The 23,309-nt window shown below is 44.5% G+C and overlaps 1 protein-coding gene across 7 annotated transcripts in view; it reads left to right on the top strand.

Annotated features, from left to right (window-relative positions):
* Positions 1–23,309, top strand: part of gak (cyclin G associated kinase) — a 113,017-nt gene that overhangs the window by 59,226 nt on the left and 30,482 nt on the right. For all 7 annotated transcript variants that reach the window (XM_078431562.1, XM_078431592.1, XM_078431583.1 and 4 more), the window contains 6 exons: positions 5,133–5,281; positions 8,626–8,748; positions 11,893–12,026; positions 15,480–15,674; positions 17,555–17,672; positions 19,296–19,375. In XM_078431562.1, coding sequence (XP_078287688.1) covers positions 5,133–5,281; positions 8,626–8,748; positions 11,893–12,026; positions 15,480–15,674; positions 17,555–17,672; positions 19,296–19,375 — 799 coding nt within the window. The remainder of the gene's footprint in view (positions 1–5,132; positions 5,282–8,625; positions 8,749–11,892; positions 12,027–15,479; positions 15,675–17,554; positions 17,673–19,295; positions 19,376–23,309) is intronic.

The raw sequence follows: 23,309 nt of genomic DNA, 5'->3' as shown, positions 1-23,309 counted from the left end.
AGACTTTGGGCCTTGTTTTGTTTATGCATAATATTGTTTTTTAAATTTATTGTATTTTTTAAATGTTATTTATTATATTATCTATTAAGTACTGTAATTGCAAACCTGTTATTCTGCTGCTGCTGCTATTAAGAATTTCATTGTTCCGTTTCGGGACAAATTAAGATAAAACCCTCTTGACTCTTGAAACAAATACTTCCACTTATCAGTGTGTTGCAACAACTCCGATTGACGTTGGAAGTTTGATCTGAAGTCTCGAAGAGATCGCTACCATTTGTGCGTGATTCATGAAATATTGTTCTAACATGACCCCCGAGCATTTACCGAGCAAGGTTTACAAGAATGATCCTGGGAATGAGTGGATTAACATATGATGGGGCATTTGATGGCACTGGGCCTGTACTCGCTGGTGTTTTGAAGGATAATGGCTGGTGAATCTGTGGAATTCTTTGCCACAGAAGGCTGTGGAGGCCAAGTCAATAGATATTTTTAAGACAGATAGATAGATACTTGATTATAGACAATAGACAATAGGTGCAGGAGTAGGCCATTCAGCCCTTCGAGCCAGCACCGCCATTCAATGCGATCATGGCTGATCACTCTCAATCAGTACCCCGTTCCTGCCTTCTCCCCATACCCCCTCACTCCGCTATCCTTAAGAGCTCTATCCAGCTCTCTCTTGAAAGCATCCAACGAACTGGCCTCCCCTCCTTCTGAGGCAGAGAATTCCACACCTTCACCACTCTCTGACTGAAAAAGTTCTTCCTCATCTCCGTTCTAAATGGCCTACCCCTTATTCTTAAACTGTGGCCCCTTGTTCTGGACTCCCCCAACATTGGGAACATGTTTCCTGCCTCTAATGTGTCCAATCCCCTAATTATCTTATATGTTTCAATAAGATCCCCCCTCATCCTTCTAAATTCCAGTGTATACAAGCCCAATTGCTCCAGCCTTTCAACATACGACAGTCCCGCCATTCCGGGAATTAACCTAGTGAACCTACGCTGCATGCCCTCAATAGCAAGAATATCCTTCCTCAAACTTGGAGACCAAAACTGCACACCGTACTCCAGGTGCGGTCTCACCAGGGCCCGGTACAACTGTAGAAGGACCTCTTTGCTCCTATACTCAACTCCTCTTGTTATGAAGGCCAACATTCCATTGGCTTTCTTCACTGCCTGCCGTACCTGCATGCTTCCTTTCAGTGACTGATGCACTAGGACACCCAGATCTCGTTGAACATCCCCTCCTCCTAACTTGACACCATTCAGATAATAGTCTGCGTTTCTATTCTTACTTCCAAAGTGAATAACCTCACACTTATCTACATTAAACTGCATCTGCCATGTATCCGCCCACTCACACAACCTGTCCAAGTCACCCTGCAGCCTTATTGCATCTTCCTCACAATTCACACTACCCCCCAGCTTAGTATCATCTGCAAATTTGCTAATGGTACTTTTAATCCCTTCATCTAAGTCATTAATGTATATCGTAAATAGCTGGGGTCCCAGCACCGAACCTTGCGGTACCCCACTGGTCACTGCCTGCCATTCCGAAAGGGACCCATTTATCCCCACTCTTTGCTTTCTGTCTGGCAACCAATTTTCTATCCATGTCAGTACCCTACCCCCAATACCATGTGCTCTAATTTTGCCCACTAATCTCCTATGTGGGACCTTGTCGAAGGCTTTCTGAAAGTCGAGGTACACCACATCCACCGACTCTCCCCTGTCAATTTTCCTAGTTACATCCTCAAAAAATTCCAGTAGATTTGTCAAGCATGATTTCCCCTTCGTAAATCCATGCTGACTCGGAATGATCCTGTTACTGCTATCCAAATGCTCAGCAATTTCGTCTTTTATAATTGACTCCAGCATCTTCCCCACCACTGATGTCAGACTAACTGGTCTATAATTACCCGTTTTCTCTCTCCCTCCTTTCTTAAAAAGTGGGATAACATTTGCTATCCTCCAATCCACAGGAACTGATCCTGAATCTATAGAACATTGGAAAATGATCTCCAATGCTTCCACTATTTCTAGAGCCACCTCCTTAAGTACCCTGGGATGCAGACCATCAGGCCCTGGGGACTTATCAGCCTTCAGTCCCATCAGTCTACCCAAAACCATTTCCTGCCTAATGTGGATTTCCTTCAGTTCCTCCATCACCCTAGGATCACCGGCCCCTAGAACATTTGGGAGATTGTGTGTATCTTCCTCAGTGAAGACAGATCCAAAGTAACGGTTTAACTCGTCTGCCATTTCTTTGTTCCCCATAATAAATTCCCCTGCTTCTGTCTTCAAGGGACCCACATTTGCCTTGACTATTTTTTTCCTCTTCACGTACCTAAAAAAACTTTTGCTATCCTCCTTTATATTATTGGCTAGTTTACCCTCGTACCTCATCTTTTCTCCCCGTATTGCCTTTTTAGTTAACTTTTGTTGCTCTTTAAAAGAGTCCCAATCCTCTGTCTTCCCACTCTTCTTTGCTATGTTATACTTCCTCTCCTTAATTTTTATGCTGTCCCTGACTTCCTTTGTTAGCCACAGGTGTCTCCTACTCCCCTTAGAGTCTTTCCGCCTCTTTGGGATAAATTGATCCTGCAACCTCTGCATTATTCCCAGGAATACCTGCCATTGCTGTTCGACCGTCTTCCCTGCTAGGGCCTCCTTCCAGTCAATTTTGGCCAACTCCCGCCTCATGCCTCTGTAATCCCCTTTGCTATACTGTAATACTGACACTTCCGATTTTCCCTTCTGCCTTTCCATTTGCAGAGTAAAACTTATCATGTTGTGATCACTGCCTCCTAATGGCTCTTTTACCTCTAGTCCCCTTATCAGATCAGGATCATTACACAACACTAAATCCAAAATTGCCTTCTCCCTGGCAGGCTCCAGTACAAGCTGTTCTAAGCATCCATCTCGAAGGCACTCTACAAACTCTCTTTCCTGGGGTCCATTTCCAACCTGATTTTCCCAGTCTACCTGCATGTTGAAATCTCCCATAACCACCGTAGCATTACATTTGTGACACGCCAATTTTATCTCCTGATTCAACTTGCATCCTATGTCGAGGCTACTGTTTGGGGGCCTATAGATAACTCCCATTAGGGTCTTTTTACCCTTACAATTCCTCATTTCTATCCATACTGATTCAACATCTCCTGATTCTATATCACCCCTTGCAAGGGAATGAATATCATTCCTTACCAGCAGAGCAACCCCACCCCCTCTGCCCACCTGTCTGTCTTTTCTATACGTTGTGTATCCCTGAATATTCAGTTCCCAGCCCTGGTCCTCTTGTAGCCATGTCTCAGTGATCCCTACAACATCATACTTGCCCATGACTAACTGAGCCTCAAGCTCATCCACTTTATTTTTTATACTACGCGCATTTAAGTACAACACTTTAACTTCTGTATTTACCTCCCCTCTCACATCGGTCACAAATGGCCCTGCCCTTAATCTCTTTTCCCCTCTAGAACTTCTGTTCCCATTCTTCCGAGAGTCTTCCGCAATATCTCCTGTATTCCCTTTAACCTCATCTTCACAATTTGTTAACCCCTCCCCCCCACTACTTAGTTTAAAGCCACAGGTGTCGCACTAGCAAACCTGCCTGCCAGAATGTTTATCCCCCCGCTGTTAAGATGTAACCCGTCCCTTTTGTACAAGTCACCCCTAGCCCAGAAGAGATCCCAGTGGTCCAGAAATCTAAATCCCTGCTCTCTGCACCAGCCCCTCAGCCATAAATTCATACCCTCTATCTCTCTGTTCCTGGCCTCACCAGCACGAGGTACCGGTAGCTGTCCAGAGATAACCACCTTCGACGTCCTACTTCTCAGTCTTTTTCCTAACTCTCTAAACTCCCGCTGTAGCACCTCCTTCCTCTTCCGCCCGACGTCATTCGTGCCCACGTGCACAACGACTTCAGGTTGATCGCCTTCCGTCACTAGGATGTTCTGAAGCCGGTCCGTGTTGTGCTGAACCCTGGCACCAGGGAGGCAACAGACCATCCTCAAGTCCCTCCTGCTGCCACAGAATCTTCTGTCCGTCCCTCGGACGATGGAGTCACCCACCACTACGGCTCTTCCTGACTTCGGTCTCCCCGTCGAGTATCCTTGCCAACAGGTCCGCCACTCGGACTGGAAACGTCTTCTGCCCCGACAGTTCCCAAGAGGGTATACCTATTTGCAATAGGCACAGCCACTGGGGTCTCCTGTAGTCCACGTCCACTCCCCCCTGAAACAGTCTCCCACCTTCGCTCGACCTGGACCCTTGGCGTGACAGCCTCACAATAGGTCCTGTCGAAGTATGGGTGTCAGGGGTTATGGGGAGAATGGGGTTAGGAAGAAGAGATAGATCAGCCATGATAGAATGGCAGGGTAGACTGGATGGGCCGAATGGCCTAATTCTAGTCTTATCACATGATCTGATGATGAAGGGGGACCTTATTGAAACTTACCGAATAGTGAAAGGCTTGGATAGAGTGGATGTGGAGAGGATGTTGCCACTAGTGGGAGAGCCTGGGACAAGAGGTCATAGCCTCAGAATTAAAGAATGTTCCTTTACGAAGGAGATGGGGAGCAATGTCTTTAGTCAGAGGGTGGTGAATCTGTGGAATTCTTTGCCACAGAAAGCTGTGGAGGCCAAGTCAGTGGATATTTTTAAGGGATAGATAGATTCTTGATTAATACAGGTGTCAGAAGTTATGGGGAGAAGGCAGGAGATTGGGGTTAGGGGGGAGAGATAGATCTGCCATGATTGAATGGCGGAGTCGACTTGATGGGCCGAATTGCCTAATTCTGCTCCTATCACTTATGACCTCATGACCATTTGAGAAAAACATTGGGGGAGAATGCTTCTGAAAACATACAATCATTGCAATTAAAATTTGGCAAAGCTGCCATCAATGGGTGATCCACAGCAAAAGAAAATGGAGCAATAATTACAGAGTTGTCATTCTAATTACAATTTTCGCACAAATGTTTTCCACAGAGGAAATAATAGCCACCATGGAGAGCAAGTCAGTAATCTAATTAATAAGTTCTGGTGTCATTTAAATCATTTATAATTTACAACCCCGGCAGTTTGGTGCCAAGTATTTGTAAAATATTGCATCTTTCCCCACAGTAATGTCGTTTCCAGCTGAGGGCGTTGAGTCGGCCATCAAGAATAACATTGAAGATGTCAGGTTGTTTCTAGATTCCCGGCATCCAGGTCGTTATGCCGTTTATAATCTCTCTCAGCGCTCATATCGATCATCCAGATTCCATAACAGGGTATGTGTCGTAAATGTGAATGCAAATGATTTTGAATATGATTATGGATGAATGAGCAAATTTAAAGTGTGTAGGAAGGAACAGCAGACGCTGGTTTGAACCGAAAATAGACACAAAATGCTGGAGTAACTCGGCGGGACAGGCAGCATCTCTGGAGGGAAGGAATGGGTGACGTCACCCATTCCTTCTCTCCAGAGATGCTGCCTGTCCCGATGAGTTACTCCAGCATTCTGTATCTACCTTCGACCAAATTTAAAGTTGCCTTCCTCCCTTGGCTGTGGGTTCTCAATTTCAATTTCAATTTTCAATTTAAAATACTTTATTGGCATGATAAGATACATCATTATATTGCCAAAGTATAGAACATAACATACATATTTAAAATGCATGAATATAAAAACAAGTATACAATGCATGGGTCGATATGCCCCTGTACATATATATATACTCACGCAATAGATTTATAGCCTTTTATCGATTGCTACTCGTTCTTGCAGTTGTAAACAGTACAGCAAGGTAGCAAGTTTAGCAGGTCGATATTAATTTCCTTAGTGTTCATTTATGTATGAGTGTATGTGTACATGTTGGTCATTCACTGTCTCTCAGGTTGTGGCATGCTGCTACGTATTGTGCGCCAAGATGTACCGTATTTCCTTCTCCAAGGATTATTCTTAGTTTTGATATATCGTCTAGCTCTTTAAAATCTGGGGTTGCCAGACTGAGTTTTTCAAAATATATATTTCTTATTTCATTGAATTTTTTACATTTTAAGAGGAAGTGCACCTCTGTTTCAACCTCATCTGTCAAGCAGTGACCGCATATTCTATTTTCTCTTGGTTGCCAAGATCTCTTCTGTCTTCCTTTTTCAATTGCCAAATGGTGGTCACTTAACCTGTACTTGGTGAGGGTCTGTCTCTGCTTTATGTCTCTAACAGTTGAGAAATATTCTGCCAATTTATAATCTCTTTTTAGGGCACGGTAGCACTCTAGTCTGCTTTGGCTTTTAGTTACTTTATCCCAATGTTCCAAATAGATTTCTTTGCATTGTTTAACAATTTGGTTCACTCTAACTGGTGATTGGAAAGCAGTGTTGATCTGAGACTGGTCAAGGTTTAACTGAGTAGGGTTAGTTAGTCTCAGTATCAACTGACACAGGGAGCTCTTTTCTGAGTTCCCCTCTTGGGTTTGGAGGGCTTTGAACTGGAGGGTGTCTGGGGGACTAGATTTAAGGTGATTCCAAAAATTTAGTGCTCGTTTCTGGATATTTATTATCAGTGGGTATCTACCTAATTCCGCCCTACGTGCGTTTGTTGGTGTTTTCCTTTGGATGCGGAGGATGTTCCGACAAAACTCCGCATGTAGGGCCTCTGTTGTGCGTTTTTCCCCATTTAGTATAGCTATGGTGACTGAGCGGACCCCATACTTCGCAACCATAAAGCGCAATGGGCTGAATTACACTGTCAAATATTTGAAGCCAGATTTTAATTGGAATTTGGATGTTGTGGAACCATCCTAGAACAGTCGAGTAGCTGTGCCGTTGAAACATTTTCAACAGTTGGCGGCTAAATGCTATCCACTGACCTATTGTGGACATCCCTGGAGGAGGGAAGAGAACAATACTTGTGACCCAAGATAGACACAAAGTGCTGGAATAACTCAGTGGGTCTGAAAGCATCCCGGTCGGGTCGGGACCCTTCTTCAGACTGGGAATGAAGAAGGATCCCAACCGGAATTATCACCCATCCTTTTTTCTTCAGAGATGCTGCCCGACCCGCTGAGTTACTCCAGCACTTTGTGTCCATCTTTGGTAGAAACCAGCGTCTGCAGTTCTTTATTTCTGCTACTAGTTACCCAACTTGTTTTTATGTATGCAACCTCAAAAACCCTTTTTGTTTTTTTCCAACCATGCACCCACCAAATCTTTAGTGATCCAAAATTAAAGTTACTGCTCATGGACAGGGCATGTGTAATAAATGTGAACGCAAAGGAGAAATCTTTATAATATAAGAATTCTGTATAAAATGTAATAAATAATATAATAAATATAATAAATAAAATATCTCAAATGTTGTTTTAGATTTGAAAAAAATGGTATAACAGAAATGCAATTTTAATTCTTATCACAAATTCAGCCTGAAACCATTTCAGTGAATTGTAATCACTTCTAGATATCTGTTGGCTTCCTGTTTAGAGATAAAAGTGATATTTATGCCTTTCGTTTTATTAATAGGTTTACTGTTGCTTGCTCTTGCTCTTGAACTTGGAAACTGTTCTGTAGATCTTTGAAGATATTAGGGCAGATTATTTTGTGAAGGATTATTTGCTTTAATATTGAAATTGAGAAAGGGACTTGGGAGTGCTGGTGCAGGACTCCCAAAATGCTAATTTGCAAGTCGAATCGGTGGTAAGGAAGGCAAATTCAACGCCAGCATTTATATCAAGAGGACTGGAATACAAAAACAGAGATATAATGCTGAAGTTCTATAAGGCGCTGGTCGGGCCGCATTTGGAGTACTGTGAGCCAATCTGGGCCCCATATCTGAGGAAGGATGTGCTGGCTCTGGAGAGGGTCCAGAGGAGGTTTACAAGAATGATTCCAGGAATGAGTGGGTTAGTATATGATGAACATTTGACAGCACTAGGCCTCTACTTGCTGGAGTTTAGAAGGTTGAGGGGGGACCTCATTGAAACATACAGAATAATGAAAGGCTTGGATAGAGTGGATGCGGAAAGAATGTTTCCACTGGTGGGAGAGTTTAGGACCAGAAGTCATAGCTTCAGAATTAAAGGACGCTCTTTTGGAAAGGAGGTGAGGAGGAACTTCTTTAGTCAGAGGGCAGTTAATCTGTGGAACTCAGAGCAAAATAATAACCCAGACAAGAGAGTTAATCTTCCCTTCTTACAAGTTCACAGGTTATAGGGGTAGAATTAGGCCATTCGGCCCATTGAGTCTACTCCGCCATTCAATCATGGCTGATCTATCCCGCCGAATCCCTTCTGAAGAAGGGTCCCGATCCAAAACATAACCTATCCTTTTTCTCCACAGATGCTGCTTGACCCTCTGTGTTACTCCAGCACTTTGTGCCCATCTTTGTTATAAACCAGCATATGGAGTTCTTTATTTCTACTTTATGTAATCTTTGAGTTACTCCCTGACTTTGTGCCTATCTTTATTATAAACCAGCATTTAAGGTTAATTATTTCTGCATATGAGATCTTTGAATTTCTGAACAAAGTTAATCTAACATGGTGACATTCACATTCGCTGCATGATATACTGCATATTTTCAGTAAAGCACGGGAGTGGTTTGTTTAAAACATTTTCGTTGTTCTTGTAATGCTAGGTTTCGGAATGCGGTTGGCCTATGAGACGTGCCCCAAGTCTGCAAAATCTGTACAACATTTGCAGGAACATGCACTTGTGGTTGAAGCAAGATCCAAAGAATATTTGTGTTGTCCATTGCCTTGTGAGTAGTACAAAACTTTGTCTTTGTGGTGCATCATCTTTTGGCACATTGGCCTTCGTCAGTCAGCCTATTGAGTATAGAGGTTGGGAGGCCATGTTGCAGTTGTTTAAGACATTGGCGAGGCCGCATTTGGAGTATTGTGTTCAGTCCTGGGCACCATGTTATCGGAAAGATGTTGTCAAGTTGGAAAGGGTACAGAGAAGATTTACGAGGATGTTGCAGTACTCAAGGGTCTGAGCTATAGGGAGAGGTTGAGTCGGCTGGGACTTCTTGGAGCATAGGAGGATGAGGGGTAATCTTATAGAGGTGCATAAAATCATGAGAGGAATAGATCGGGTAGATGCACAGATTTTCTTGTCCAGAGTAGGGGAATCGAGAATCCGAGGACATGGGGTTAAGGTGAAAGGTTTAATAGAAATCTGAGGGGTAACTTTTTCACACAAAGGGTAGTGGGTGTATGGAACAAGCTGCCAGAGGAAATAGTGGAGGCAGGGACTATCCCAACGTTTAAGAAACAATTGGACATGTACATGGATAGACAATAGACAATAGGTGCAGGAGTAGGCCATTCAGCCCTTCGAGCCAGCACCGCCATTCAATGCGATCATGGCTGATCACTCTCAATCAGTACCCCGTTCCTGCCTTCTCCCCATACCCCCTCACTCCGCTATCCTTAAGAGCTCTATCCAGCTCTCTCTTGAAAGCATCCAACGAACTGGCCTCCACTGCCTTCTGAGGCAGAGAATTCCACACCTTCACCACTCTCTGACTGAAAAAGTTCTTCCTCATCTCTGTTCTAAATGGCCTACCCCTTATTCTTAAACTGTGGCCCCTTGTTCTGGACTCCCCCAACATTGGGAACATGTTTCCTGCCTCTAATGTGTCCAATCCCCTAATTATCTTATATGTTTCAATAAGATCCCCCCTCATCCTTCTAAATTCCAGTGTATACAAGCCCAATTGCTCCAGCCTTTCAACATACGACAGTCCCGCCATTCCGGGAATTAACCTAGTGAACCTACGCTGCATGCCCTCAATAGCAAGAATATCCTTCCTCAAATTTGGAGACCAAAACTGCACACAGTACTCCAGGTGCGGTCTCACCAGGGCCCGGTACAACTGTAGAAGGACCTCTTTGCTCCTATACTCAACTCCTCTTGTTACGAAGGCCAACATTCCATTGGCTTTCTTCACTGCCTGCTGTACCTGCATGCTTCCTTTCATTGACTGATGCACTAGGACACCCAGATCTCGTTGAACTCCCCCTCCTCCTAACTTGACACCATTCAGATAATAATCTGCCTTTCTATTCTTACTTCCAGTACAAGCTGTTCTAAGAATCCATCTCGAAGGCACTCTACAAACTCTCTTTCCTGGGGTCCATTTCCAACCTGATTTTCCCAGTCTACCTGCATGTTGAAATCTCCCATAACCACCGTAGCATTACATTTTTGACTCGCCAATTTTATCTCCTGATTCAACTTGCACCCTATGTCGAGGCTACTGTTTGGGGGCCTATAGATAACTCCCATTAGGGTCTTTTTACCCTTACAATTTCTCATTTCTATCCATACTGATTCAACATCTCCTGATTCTATGTCACCCCTTGCAAGGGAATGAATATCATTCCTTACCATCAGAGCAACCCCACCCCCTCTGCCCTCCTGTCTGTCTTTTCTATACGTTGTGTACCCCTGAATATTCAGTTCCCAGCCCTGGTTCTCTTGTAGCCATGTCTCAGTGATCCCTACAACATCATAATTGCCCATGACTAACTGAGCCTCAAGCTCATCCACTTTATTTTTTATACTACGCGCATTTAAGTACAACACTTTAACTTCTGTATTTACCTCCCCTCTCACATCGGTCACAATTGGCCCTGCCCTTAATTTCTTTTCCCCTCTAGAACTTCTGTTCCCCTTCTTCCGAGAGTATTTTGCAATATCTCCTGTATTCCCTTTTTTTTACCTCATCTTCATATTCACAATTTGTCAACCCCTCCCCCCCACTACTTAGTTTAAAGCCACAGGTGTCGCACTAGCAAACCTGCCTGCCAGAATGTTTGTCCCCCTGCTGTTAAGATGTAACCCGTCCCTTTTGTACAAGTCACCCCTAGCTCAGAACAGGTTTGGAGTGATATGGGCCAAATGCAGGCAGATGGGACTAGTGTAGATGGGTCACGTTCGTCGGTGTGAGCAAGTTGGGCCAAAAGGCCTGTTTCCACACTGTATTACTCTATGACTATCAGATTGTAAATTGTTTGTGGAACAACACTACTTAAGAGATGATATTTTTTTTGGAAGTTCATAAGGAATAGAAAATTATTTTCAGTAATTTATTTTGAGATAGGAGGACTTGGGCTCATATTGGTAAAGCTCACACTTAAGGCTTGTCAGAAAAGGTTGTTCCGAAAACAGGTCTTGGATTGAACATTTGGGCGGGTTTGGAGCCAAAAAGCCTTGAATACGTCAGAGACATTGGATAATGGTTAAGTTTTGGGTTGATGAGCTGATATGGCTGTATAAATGTTTCTCAAATATTTTTTCAAAGTTAAGAACAATTTAAACTAATCAGTGAAATATTTCTTTTAGAGCAGATTAAAAAATCTTTAATTTGTACATTATCCTTTGTGGGACAGTGTTTTTTTCTTAAAATGTGCACTTTAAGGGGGAGAACAGTATTCTGAATTGAAGGGAGAAAGCAGATACACAGAGTTGGGTGCTTTTTACAAACATAAACTTTGTACGTTCTCCCCGTGACCTGCGTAGGTTTTTCCCAGATCTTCGGTTTCCTCCCACACTCCAAAGACGTACAGACTTGTAGGTTAATTGGCTTGGTATAAGTGTAAATTGTCCCTAATGTGTGTAGGGTAGTGTTAATGTGCGGAGATCGCTGGTCGGTGTGGACTTGGTGGGCCGAAGGACCTGTTTCGGTGCCACCGTACCGCCATTGAATGCGGAGATTGACAGATTCTTGATTGGTACAGATGTCAAGGGTTATGGGGAGAAGGCAGGGGAATGGGGTTGAGAGGGAAAGATCGATCAGCCATGATTGAATGGTAGAGTAGACTTGATGGGCCGATTGGCCTGCTTCTTCGCCTCTGACTTATGAACATGAACGTATGATTGAAATCTTTCACCACAGGATGGCCGAGCAGCATCCGCAGTGGTGGTCTGTTCCTTCCTCTGCTTTTGCCGCCTCTTCACCACGGCTGAAGCTGCCGTGTACATGTTCAGTATGAAGAGGTCACCACCCGGTATCTGGGCTTCCCACAAAAGGTACGCATTTTTAAAATTCATAGTACAGGCACCTCGTGTTTTGCACAGTAGTTACCTTCTTGAAAAAAATCAGCGTGTAATTCAAAAACGTGAAAATTAAACATATACTCCCCTCTCCCATCAGGCAAGAGGGACAGAAGTGTGAAACCGCACACATCCAAATTCAAGGACAGTTTCTTTCCAGCTGCTATCGGGCAACTGAACCACCTCACCAATAATTAGAGAGCAGTCCTGAGCTACTATCTACCTTACTGGAGACCCTTGGACTATCCATGATCGGACTTTACTGGACTTTACCTTGTACTATCGCTATTCACGTTATTCCTTTTATCATGTATCTGAACACCGTGGATGGCTCGATTGTAATCGTGTATTCTCTTTCCACTGACTGGTTAGCACCTCGCTGCACCTCTCTTTCCACTGACTGGTCAGCTTTTCACTGCACCTCGGTACACGTGACAATGAACTTAACTCCAACTATGCTGCCTAGTATGCATTTGAGCGGGTTATTTCAAAAACACGAGTGTGTAAAATCGGGCTTTGGTATTAAATGAACAAGTGCGTTATTCCAAAGAGGCGTAAATCAAACACGCGTGAAGCGCGAGGTGCCTGTGTAAAGTTGAGCAGAGGGTGTGACTGGTCCCACCAAGATGCAGCACAGAACGCCACAGGAGATCCTTCTTCCCTGTGGCTATCAAACTGTACAGCTCCTCCCCCTTCTGTCATGGGGTAGACTGACTCGCCACTTTAATTTTATGTTTCATGTATCTTGTGTTTTATGTCCGTTGGCAGACCAATTTCCCTCCTGGGATAAAGTCCATCATATTGTATCGTATCGACACTTGCCAGGCATTGCTGAATGAAGGAGTGCAGTTTGTTGATATGTTGAAGAGAACGCAAGGTGGTTATCATTGTTGCACCAAGGTTGGGGTGGTGGGAAAAGGCAGAGAGCGAGGAAGGAATGTTGTTTTGACTTGCACTTATTTTAATGCAAGGGACCTGACGAGTAAAGGCAGATGACCTTCGGGCATCGACAGGTACGAGCGACTGAGGCGGAAGCCTGGTTAAGAGAAGAGCAGTGCAGGCAGCTGAAAGTTCCGGGGTACAGGTGCTTCAGGAGGGACAGAGATGAAGGGTAATAGAGGAGGAGGGGGTGTGGGGGGGGAGAGGTTGTGTTATTGTTTAAGGAGGATGTCACGGCTGTGGTCCGAGGTGACAGTACGGACGGTTCATCTAGTGAGGCTCTGTGGGTGGAGCTGAGGAACAAGTAAGGGATTTATTCACAAAATGCTGGAGTAACTCAGCAGGTCAGGCAGCATCTCGGGAGAGAGGGAATGGGTGACGTTTCGGGTCGAGACCCTTCAGTCTGTAGATTGGAGTACAGTGCCCTCCGTAATGTTTGGGACAAAGAACCATCATTTATTTATTTGCCTCTGTACTGCACAATTTGAGATTTGTAATAGAAAAAAAAATCACATGTGGTTAAAGTGCACATTGTCAGATTTTAATAAAGGCCATTTTTATACATTTTGGTTTCACCATGTAGAAATCACAGCAGTGTTTATACATAGTCCCCCATTTCAGGGCACCATAATGTTTGGGACACAGCAATGCCATGTAAATGAAAGTAGTCATGTTTAGTATTTTGTTGCATATCCTTTGCATGCAATGACTGCTTGAAGTCTGCGATTCACAGACATCACCAGTTGCTGGGTGTCTTCTCTGGTGATGCTCTGCCAGGCCTGTATTGCAGCCATCTTTAGCTTATACTTGTTTTGGGGGCTAGTCCCCTTCAGTTTTCTCTTCAGCATATAAAAGGCATGCTCAATTGGGTTCAGATCGGGTGATTGACGGCCTCTCAAGAATTGACCACTTTTTAGCTTTGAAAAACTCCTTTGTTGCTTTAGCAGTATGTTTGGGATCATTGTCTTGCTGTAGAATGAACCGCCGGCCAATGAGTTTTGAGGCATTTGTTTGAACTTGAGCAGATTGGATGTGTCTCTACACTTCAGAATTCATTATGCTACTACCGTCATTAGTTGTTTCTTCAATGAAGATAAGTGAGCCAGTACCTTCAGCAGCCATACATGTCCAGGCCATAACACCCCCACCACCGTGTTTCACAGATGAGGTGGTATGCTTTGGATCTTGGGCAGTTTCTTCTCTCCTCCATACTTTGCTCTTGCCATCACTCTGATATAAGTTGATCTTTGTCTCATCTGTCCACAAGACCTTTTTTCCAGAATTGTGGTTGCTCTTTTAAGTACTTCTTGGCAAACTGTAACCTGGCCATCCTATTTTTGCGGCTAACCAGTGGTTTGTATCTTGCAGTGTAGCCTCTGTATTGCTGTTCACGAAGTCTTCTGCTGACAGTGGTCATTGACAAATCCACACCTGACTCCTGAAGAGTGTTTCTTATCTGTCGAACAGGTGTTTGGGGATTTTTCTTTATTATAGAGAGACTTCTTCTGTCATCGGTTGTGGAGGTCTTCCTTGGCCTGCCAGTCCCTTTGCAATTAGTAAGCTCACCAGTGCTCTCTGTCTTCTTAATGATGTTTCAAACAGTTGATTTTGGTAAGCCTAAGGTTTGGCTGATGTCTCTCACAGTTTAATTCTTGTTTCTCAGTCTCATAATGGCTTCTTTGACTTTCATTGGCACAACTTTGGTCCTCATGTTGATAAACAGCAATAAAAGTTTCCAAAGGTGATGGAAAGACTGGAGGAAAGACTAGTTGCTGAGAGCTCTTTTATACCTGCATTTAAAAAGGCATTTAAACAACCCTGAGCAATTACAAACCTGTGAAGCCATGTGTTCCAAACATTATGGTGCCCTGAAATGGGGGGAATATGTATAATCACAGCTGTAATTTCTACATGGTGAAACCAAAATGTATAAAAATACCCTTTCATAAAATCTGACAATGTGCACTTTAACCACATGTGATTTTCTTTCTATTACAAATCTCAAATTGTGGAGTACAGAGGCAAATAAATAAATGATGGGTCTTTGTCCCAAACATTATGGCGGGCACTGTAGGTTGCTTGAAGGAAAAGGAACGTCAGGAAAGTGGGATGTTTTTAAAAGTCTGCTGACACTGATAGAGTGAAGGGCAAGACGGGCAAACGTCAGGAAGCTTGGATGACGAGGAGAATTGAGATTTGGAACGGATGTGTAGCAAATAATTCTGAGTGTGAGCCTTAGTCTTACTTCACTTCTAGTTATAAAAGGGAAACAAGTGAAGCCCGTGTGTTATATTGAAATACCCGAAACAAGCGTTTAATTTCAGTAATAACTATTACTATTGAACATGAGCGAGACCTTGGGTAAACTCAGTAAGCTTGAGTTCCAGACTACGCATAAGTTGTCAGAAAGTGCACCACCTTCCTGAGTTTATGACTGTGGTTTATCACAATGTCACTCAGTGTTTGTATCCTGCCCCTTGTGTTTCATAGGTATGTGGAATACATGTGCGATATGATGGCAGAAGAACCGATAATCCCACATAACAAATCCATCCTGATCAAGTCCATTGTGATGACACCAGTTCCTCTATTTAATAAACAACGCAATGCTTGTCGGCCATTTTGTGAGATATATGTTGGCGATGAGCGAGTGATAACCACCTCCGAAGAATATGATAAACTGAGGTAAATGCAGACTGGTTATTTTGTTATTTGCAGTTTATTGGCACTTTCACATCAAGTCTTAAGGACATAAATGATAGGAACAGAATTAGGCCATTTGGCCCATCAAGTCTTCTCCGCCATTCAATCATGGCCGATCTATATCTTCCTCCTAACCCCATTCTCCTGCCTTCTCCCCATAACCCACGACACCCTTTCTCTGCATCCGCAATTTCTGTTTCAATCTCACTGATTTGAAAATCTGGTCTTGTTATTAGCCCAAAGGGGCGAGTCAATAAATTGACAAACCCACTCGAAGATGAGTGGTGCAATGTATTGGCCAACTGGTTTTTACACAGAGGGTGCTGGGTACCTGGAACACGCTGCCAGGGGTGGTGGTGGAGGCAGATAGGATAGTAGTGTTTAAGATATGCAGGGAATGGATAGATATGAATCCCTTGCAGGCAAAGGAGATTGCTTGAACCTGGCATCATGTTCGGCATGGACATTATGGGCCGAAGGGCCTGCTCCTGTGCTGTACTGTTCTGTATTCCATGTTCTGTGATCCAATGGTTTATTGTCACGTGTAAACGCACAGTGAAATTCATTTCTTACATACAGTCCAGTCCAGTATTTCCATACCTAAACATACCCTTCATTGGTTAGTGTACAGAAATAGTTTACTAAGCACGCAAGCAAGAGACGCTGTGTTTGTGCACCAGTTTCAAAATGCAGTCCGCGCTCTAGTTCTTATGAGCGGTTCTATGCCAGGCAAGCTCCAGGCTGCTGCGGGCCTCCAGCTGTGGCCTTCCTTGGACGCGACATCCCTTTCCTTGCCCGTCCACCGTTATTCCCTGGGTCGCCTCCCATAGCCAACCTTGGGGGCGTGGTAGGTAGGCCAGACCCCGGTTCCCTCTCCTACCAGCCTCGCTCCTCACCCGTTGCATCCATTGTTATCGTTGCCGGCCCTATCCTCCCGGCCTCCGCTCTCCGGGGACGGGTAGGGTACCTGTAACATGTTGCCAGGGGTGGTGGTGGAGGCAGATATTATAGTTGCGCTAAAGAGGCTTTGAGATAGGCACATGGATATGCAAGGAATGGAGGGATATGAATCCCCTGCCGGCAGAGGAGATTAGTTGAACCTAGCATCAGGTTCGGCATAGAAACATAGAAAATAGGTGCAGGAGTAGGCCATTCGGCCCTTCGAGCCAGCACCGCCATTCAATATGATCATGGTTGATCATCCAACTCAGTATCCTGTACCTGCCTTCTCTCCATACCCCCTGATCCCTTTAGCCTCAAGGGCCACATCTAACTCCCTCTTAAATATAGCCAATGAACTGGCCTCAACTACCTTCTGTGGCAGAGAATGCCACAGATTCACCACTCTCTGTGTGAAAAAAAACGTTCTCATCTCGGTCCTAAAAGACTTCCCCCTTATCCTTAAACTGTGACCCCTTGTTCTGGACTTCCCCAACATCGGGAACAATCTTCCTGCATCTAGCCTGTCCAACCCCTTAAGAATTTTGTAAGTTTCTATAAGATCCCTCCTCAATCTTCTAAATTCCAGCGAGTACAAGCCGAGTCTATCCAGTCTTTCTTCATCTGGACAATATGGACAATATGGACTGAAGGGACGAAGGCCTTGCCCCTGCAGACCGCGGGGGACGTGCACGGGCCGTCTCGGCAGCACTCTCCCTGCAGGCCGTAATCCACCGGGCCCTCCGACCGGTAGCTGGCTCGCTCCCTCCAGGTCCCGGTGTGCTGGGATCTTCTGCCGAGCAGCTTGCTGGGTGCCCTGCGTCACATGCTTTGTGGCCAATGGATTTAACAAATTGAATTGGACTTGAATTGTGCCTTGTTGCACTCCAGGTGGGAGATTATCTGACATTTGTTTCTTACAGGGAATTTAAAGTAGAAGATGGCTTGGCAACAATACCACTAGGTCTAAATATCCAAGGTGATGTTCTCATCGTGATCTTTCATGCCAGATCAACACTTGGAGGAAGACTGCAAGCAAAGGTACACTTAACTCTGAAGAATGTGTAGGAAGGAACTGCAGATGCTGGTTTACACTGAGGATAGACACACAATGCTGGAGTAACTCAGCGGGACAGGCAGCAACTCTGGATAGAATGAATGGGTGACGTTTTGGCTCGAGACCCTTCTTCATACTGAGAGTCAGGGGAGAGGGAGACACAGAGATATGGAAAGTGTGAAAATGAGACATCAAAGGGGATGAAGCTCAAGGAAAATGTAGAATAGATCATTATTAGCTAGGGGAAGGTGACAACGAAGCATACAGAGATAACATTTAATCAGGAAGACAGTCGGACTGGTCAGAGAACTAGGGTAGGGGAGGGATGGAGAGAGAGGGAAAGCAAGGATTACTTGAAGTTAGAGAAGTTGATATCCATACCTCTGGGGTGTAAGCAACCCAAGCAAAATATGAGGTACTGTTCCTCCAATGTGTGTTGTGCCTCACTCTGACAGTGGAGGAGGCCCAGGACAGAAAGGTAACAGTGTAGGAATGGGAGGGGCCGTTAATGTGTTTGTGCAACTGGGAGATCAGGTTGGTTTAGGCGCACTGAGCGGAGGTGACAATAGACAATAGACAATAGACAATAGGTGCAGGAGTAGGCCATTCAGCCCTTCGAGCCAGCACCGCCATTCAATGCGATCATGGCTGATCACTCTCAATCAGTACCCCGTTCCTGCCTTCTCCCCATACCCCCTCACTCCGCTATCCTTAAGAGCTCTATCCAGCTCTCTCTTGAAAGCATCCAACGAACTGGCCTCCACTGCCTTCTGAGGCAGAGAATTCCACACCTTCACCACTCTCTGACTGAAAAAGTTCTTCCTCATCTCCGTTCTAAATGGCCTACCCCTTATTCTTAAACTGTGGCCCCTTGTTCTGGACTCCCCCAACATTGGGAACATGTTTCCTGCCTCTAATGTGTCCAATCCCCTAATTATCTTATATGTTTCAATAAGATCCCCCCTCATCCTTCTAAATTCCAGTGTATACAAGCCTAATTGCTCCAGCCTTTCAACATACGACAGTCCCGCCATTCCGGGAATTAACCTAGTGAACCTACGCTGCACGCCCTCAATAGCAAGAATATCCTTCCTCAAATTTGGAGACCAAAACTGCACACAGTACTCCAGGTGCGGTCTCACCAGGGCCCGGTACAACTGTAGAAGGACCTCTTTGCTCCTATACTCAACTCCTCTTGTTATGAAGGCCAACATTCCATTGGCTGTCTTCACTGCCTGTTGTACCTGCATGCTTCCTTTCAGTGACTGACGCACTAGGACACCCAGATCTCGTTGAACATCCCCTCTTCCTAACTTGTTTAGCAAAACGATCGCCCAGCCTTCGCTTTGTCTCCGGAGAACTCGGAAGAATAATCAGTACAATGTGTATGGGAATCTGGACACTCTGTCTGTTGCTGATGCATTGTTAAGAGGTGATAAAAGTTCATCAGTAAATTTATCTTTACATTGGAGCATCATTTCAGCAGGATGTGTTAGTGGTGTAGCATTAGATCATTCTGAATAGGATTTCTAAGCAGCATATATTTTCCACAATGAACAAATGAGAAATTTGATGATTAATGAAGATCTGGAAATTTGTCGTTTCAGATGACTTCAATGAAAATGTTTCAGATTCAATTCCACACTGGATTTGTGCCCAGAAATGCTACCTCAGTCAAGTTTGCAAAGTAAGTATTTTTAAGTTTGTTTACTTACAACATATTTTTCATGTAACTGCTGATTTTGGCATCACGTGAGAATTCACAGAAAGTTGGTCTGATATAAAATTCACTTGTTAAAGCTGCCTGCATTCTTATCTGTACACTTGCCACTGACAGTGCATAACTGATGTACAGTCGAAGTACTTGTAAAGGTCAACTTTTAATCCATCCAAATAGGCACTTTGGTCCTTCAAATGTCAAATTGGCTTTAGTTTTCCAATCAGTCAGTAAATGTACAGACAAGGATGAGAGGAGATCTTATCGAAACGTATAAGATTATTAAGGGGTTGGACACGTTAGAGGCAGGAAACATGTTCCCAATGTTGGGGGAGTCCAGAACAAGGGGCCACAGTTTAAGAATAAGGGGTAGGCCATTTAGAACTGAGATGAGGAAAAACTTTTTCAGTCAGAGTTGTGAATCTGTGGAATTCTTTGCCTCAGAAGGCAGTGGAGGCCAATTCTCTGAATGCATTCAAGAGAGAGCTGGATAGAGCTCTTAAGGATAGCGGAGTCAGGGGGTATGGGGAGAAGGCAGGAACGGGGTACTGATTGAGAATGATCAGCCATGATCACATTGAATGGCGGTGCTGGCTCAAAGGGCCGAATGGCCTCCTCCTGCACCTATTGTCTATTGACCAGAAATCAAGACTTCAAAAGGTACAAGTGTTGTTCTTTTTCGCAGAAAATAGTTGCATTGGCAGAAGGAAATGAGCCAAGCTTCTGTTCTGTTGAAATTCAATATCCATTTGTACCACGTTGTCCAACATGTAAACTAGGTCAAGAACCATGTCAGGTCTATATCTTTCCAACAACTCAAATTAAACTCAGGCACAAGGAGGTGCAGATGCTGATTTACAAAAAAAACTATACAAAGTGTTGGAGTAACTCAGCAGATCAGGCTGCATCTCTGGAGAACGTGGTTAAGCAACATTTCAAGTCGGGGGCCCTGCTTGAGTCTGGTTATAGGAGGAGGGAGAAAGCTGGAGGAGAGGTGGGAGCGAGGCAAAGCCTGACCAGTGGTAAGTGGGTACAGGTAAGGGGTGTTTTGATAACCAGATATGAAAAGACAAAAGGTAGCGAGGTAAGAAGAGAAGAGGTGTGAAATGTGAAGCCAGATGAAGGAATATAGGTGGAAGGGAGCAAAGGGAAAGGGAGGAATTAGTGCACATCCAGGTGGGGTATAGGGAAGAGGGGGAGTGTGTGGGGGTGGTTTATTGGTTAGTTACTTACATGTAGGTCGTTTTGTTCAGCTTTGGCCACCATGTTATAGGAAAGATGTTGTCAAGCTTGGAAGAGTTCAGAGATGATTTACTAGGATGTTGCCAGGTCTCGAGCGTCTGAGCTATAGGGAGAGGTTGAGCAGGCTAGGACTTTATTCCTTGCAGCACACGAGGATGAGGGGTGATCTTATAAAGGTGTACAAAATCATGAAAGAAATAGATCTGGTAGACGCACAGAGTCTCCAGCCCAGAGTTGGGGAATCAAGAACCAGAGGACATCGGTTTAAGGTGAGGAGGGGGGGGAGATTCAATGGGAATCTGAGGGGTAAATCTTTTACACAAAAAGGGTGGTGGGTTTTGGAACAAGCTGCCGGAGGAGGTAGTTGAGGCAGGTACTATCACAATATTTAAGAAACAGTTAGACAGGTATATGGATAGGGTAGGTTTAGAGGGATATGGGCCAAAAGCAGGCAGGTGGGACTAGTTTAGATGGGACATGTTGGTCGGCATGGGCAAGTTGGGCCGAAGAACCTGTTTCCATGCTGTGTGACTCTATGACTCCATGTAACATCTGTCCCTATACCTCCTCCTTACAATCAAGCCGTCCACAGTGCACGGATAAAGGGTACAACATTTAATGCAAGATATAACATTGAAGCCCGATAAAGTCCGATTAAAGATCGTTCAAAGGTCTCCAATGACATAGATGGGACCACATGCACCTCCTCTGACCTCACCTACTGCATTCGGTGTTCCCTATTCGGCCTCCTTTACATCAGTCCCAAGTCCCAAACACTGAACACTTGTGCTTGATCTGCCAAGGCCTGCTGGATCTCCTGTTTGCTAAGCACTTTAATAATAATAATAATAATAATGCATTACATTTATATAGCGCTTTTCATATACTCAAATACGCGTTACAGGGATTTAGAGAACATAGGGAAGTGAATAAATAGATAAATAAGTAAACAAACAGAGAACGGAGACAGAAGGTGAGATGACCTTCAGTGGTTGAAGGCAGTACTGAACAGGTGAGACTTCAGTGATGTTTTGAATGTGGTGAGTGTGGAGGAGTCTCTGACGGTTTGGGGTAGTGAGTTCCATAGGGTGGGAGCAGCGATGGAGAAAGCCCTGTCCCCCCAGGATCTGAGTTTGGTCCGGATGTGGGGGGATAGGAGATTGGCAGCAGCAGAGCGGAGGGTGCAGGTGGGAGTGTGCCTGTGGAGGAGGTCGGTCAGGTAGGATGGGGCCAGGTTATGGGCCTCCTCCATTGCCAGAGTGAGGCTACACGCAAACTGGAGGAACAGCACCTTGCATTCCGCTTGGTATGAACATTGAATTCCCCAAATTTAGGTAACTAGCCTTCAAACACACCCCACCTCTCTCTCTCTCCCCCCCCCCCCCCCCCCCACATCCCCTGTCCCTGAATTGAATTGGATTGAATACTTTATTGTCACGTGTGACAAATCACGTTGAAATTCTTTGTTTTGCATACTCAAGGTATGCAAAGGGCGCTGACAAAGGTATAAAGTATCCCATACCAGGCCCTCCTTTGATCTCCCCCCGCCCCCACTCTCCCCTTCCCCTCCCTCACGGCGGTCCACCACCGCCATGTTCTCCTCTGTTCTTCCTTCCCCCAACCCAGTGCCCCACCTGGTTGCGCAATGATATCTGGCTTTGGCCTCCCCCCATCCACATCCACCTGCATCCCTTCCTCTGGCTTCCATTTCATGCCTCTTCTTTGCGTATTCGCTACCTTTTATCTTTTCATCTCTGGCCTTTGTCCAATCATCTACCAATGTCCCGCTCCCACCTCTCTTCCCGTTCTCTCTCCCCCACCTACGACAATCAGTACGAAGAAAGGGCCCAATTCAAAATGTTGCCTTATCCATGTTCTCCAGAGATACTGTCTGACTCACTGAGATACTCCAGCACATTGTGTCAACATTTAAGTTATCCAGGAATCGTTTAATTATCACAACATTAATTTGCTGTTCAGAATATTGCAAGAACTGTCTGGACTTTAATTATCTGAATTTAATTGTCTCATAAAATATAGAATGGTCGGGTTGATCATGTTTTACTTCTTTGATACGTAATATAAATATTATTGTGAGGGGTTTCATTTGGTGAAATCTAAACATCCAATAAATGATAAAATTAAATGGGAGTAAATCTTGGGGGTGAAAAGGGGCAGAGGGTATACTGGCGGTATTTGCTTAAGTGCCTTTGCAGGTTAAATTAATGGTGTTGTCTGAATATTTGGCAAGATAATTTCAGCTCTGCTACTACAATTCATGCTAGATTTATGGCAAATGAAAGGAAATGATTTTATGAGAGGAATAGATCGGGTAGATGCACATAATCTCTTGCCCAGGGGAGGGGAATCAAGGACCAGAGGACATTGGTTCATGGTGAAGGGGAAAAGATTTAATAAGAATCTGAGGGGTAACTTTTCACACAAAGGGTGATGGGTGTATGGAACAAGCTGCCAGAGGAGGTAGTTGAGGCTGGGACTATCTCAACATTTAAGAAACGGTTAGACAGGTACATGGATAGGACAGGTTTGGAGGGATATGGATCAAACGTGGGCAGGTGGGACTAGTGTAGCAGGGACATGTTGGCCGGTGTGGGCAAGTTGGGCCGAAGGGCCTGTTTCCACACTGTATCACTCTAAGAAG

Source organism: Rhinoraja longicauda, chromosome 3, assembly GCF_053455715.1.
Source record: "Rhinoraja longicauda isolate Sanriku21f chromosome 3, sRhiLon1.1, whole genome shotgun sequence".
NCBI lineage: Eukaryota > Metazoa > Chordata > Chondrichthyes > Rajiformes > Arhynchobatidae > Rhinoraja > Rhinoraja longicauda.
The sequence above is the reverse complement of the archived record's forward strand: the minus strand, read 5'-3'. Positions and strand labels throughout refer to the sequence as shown.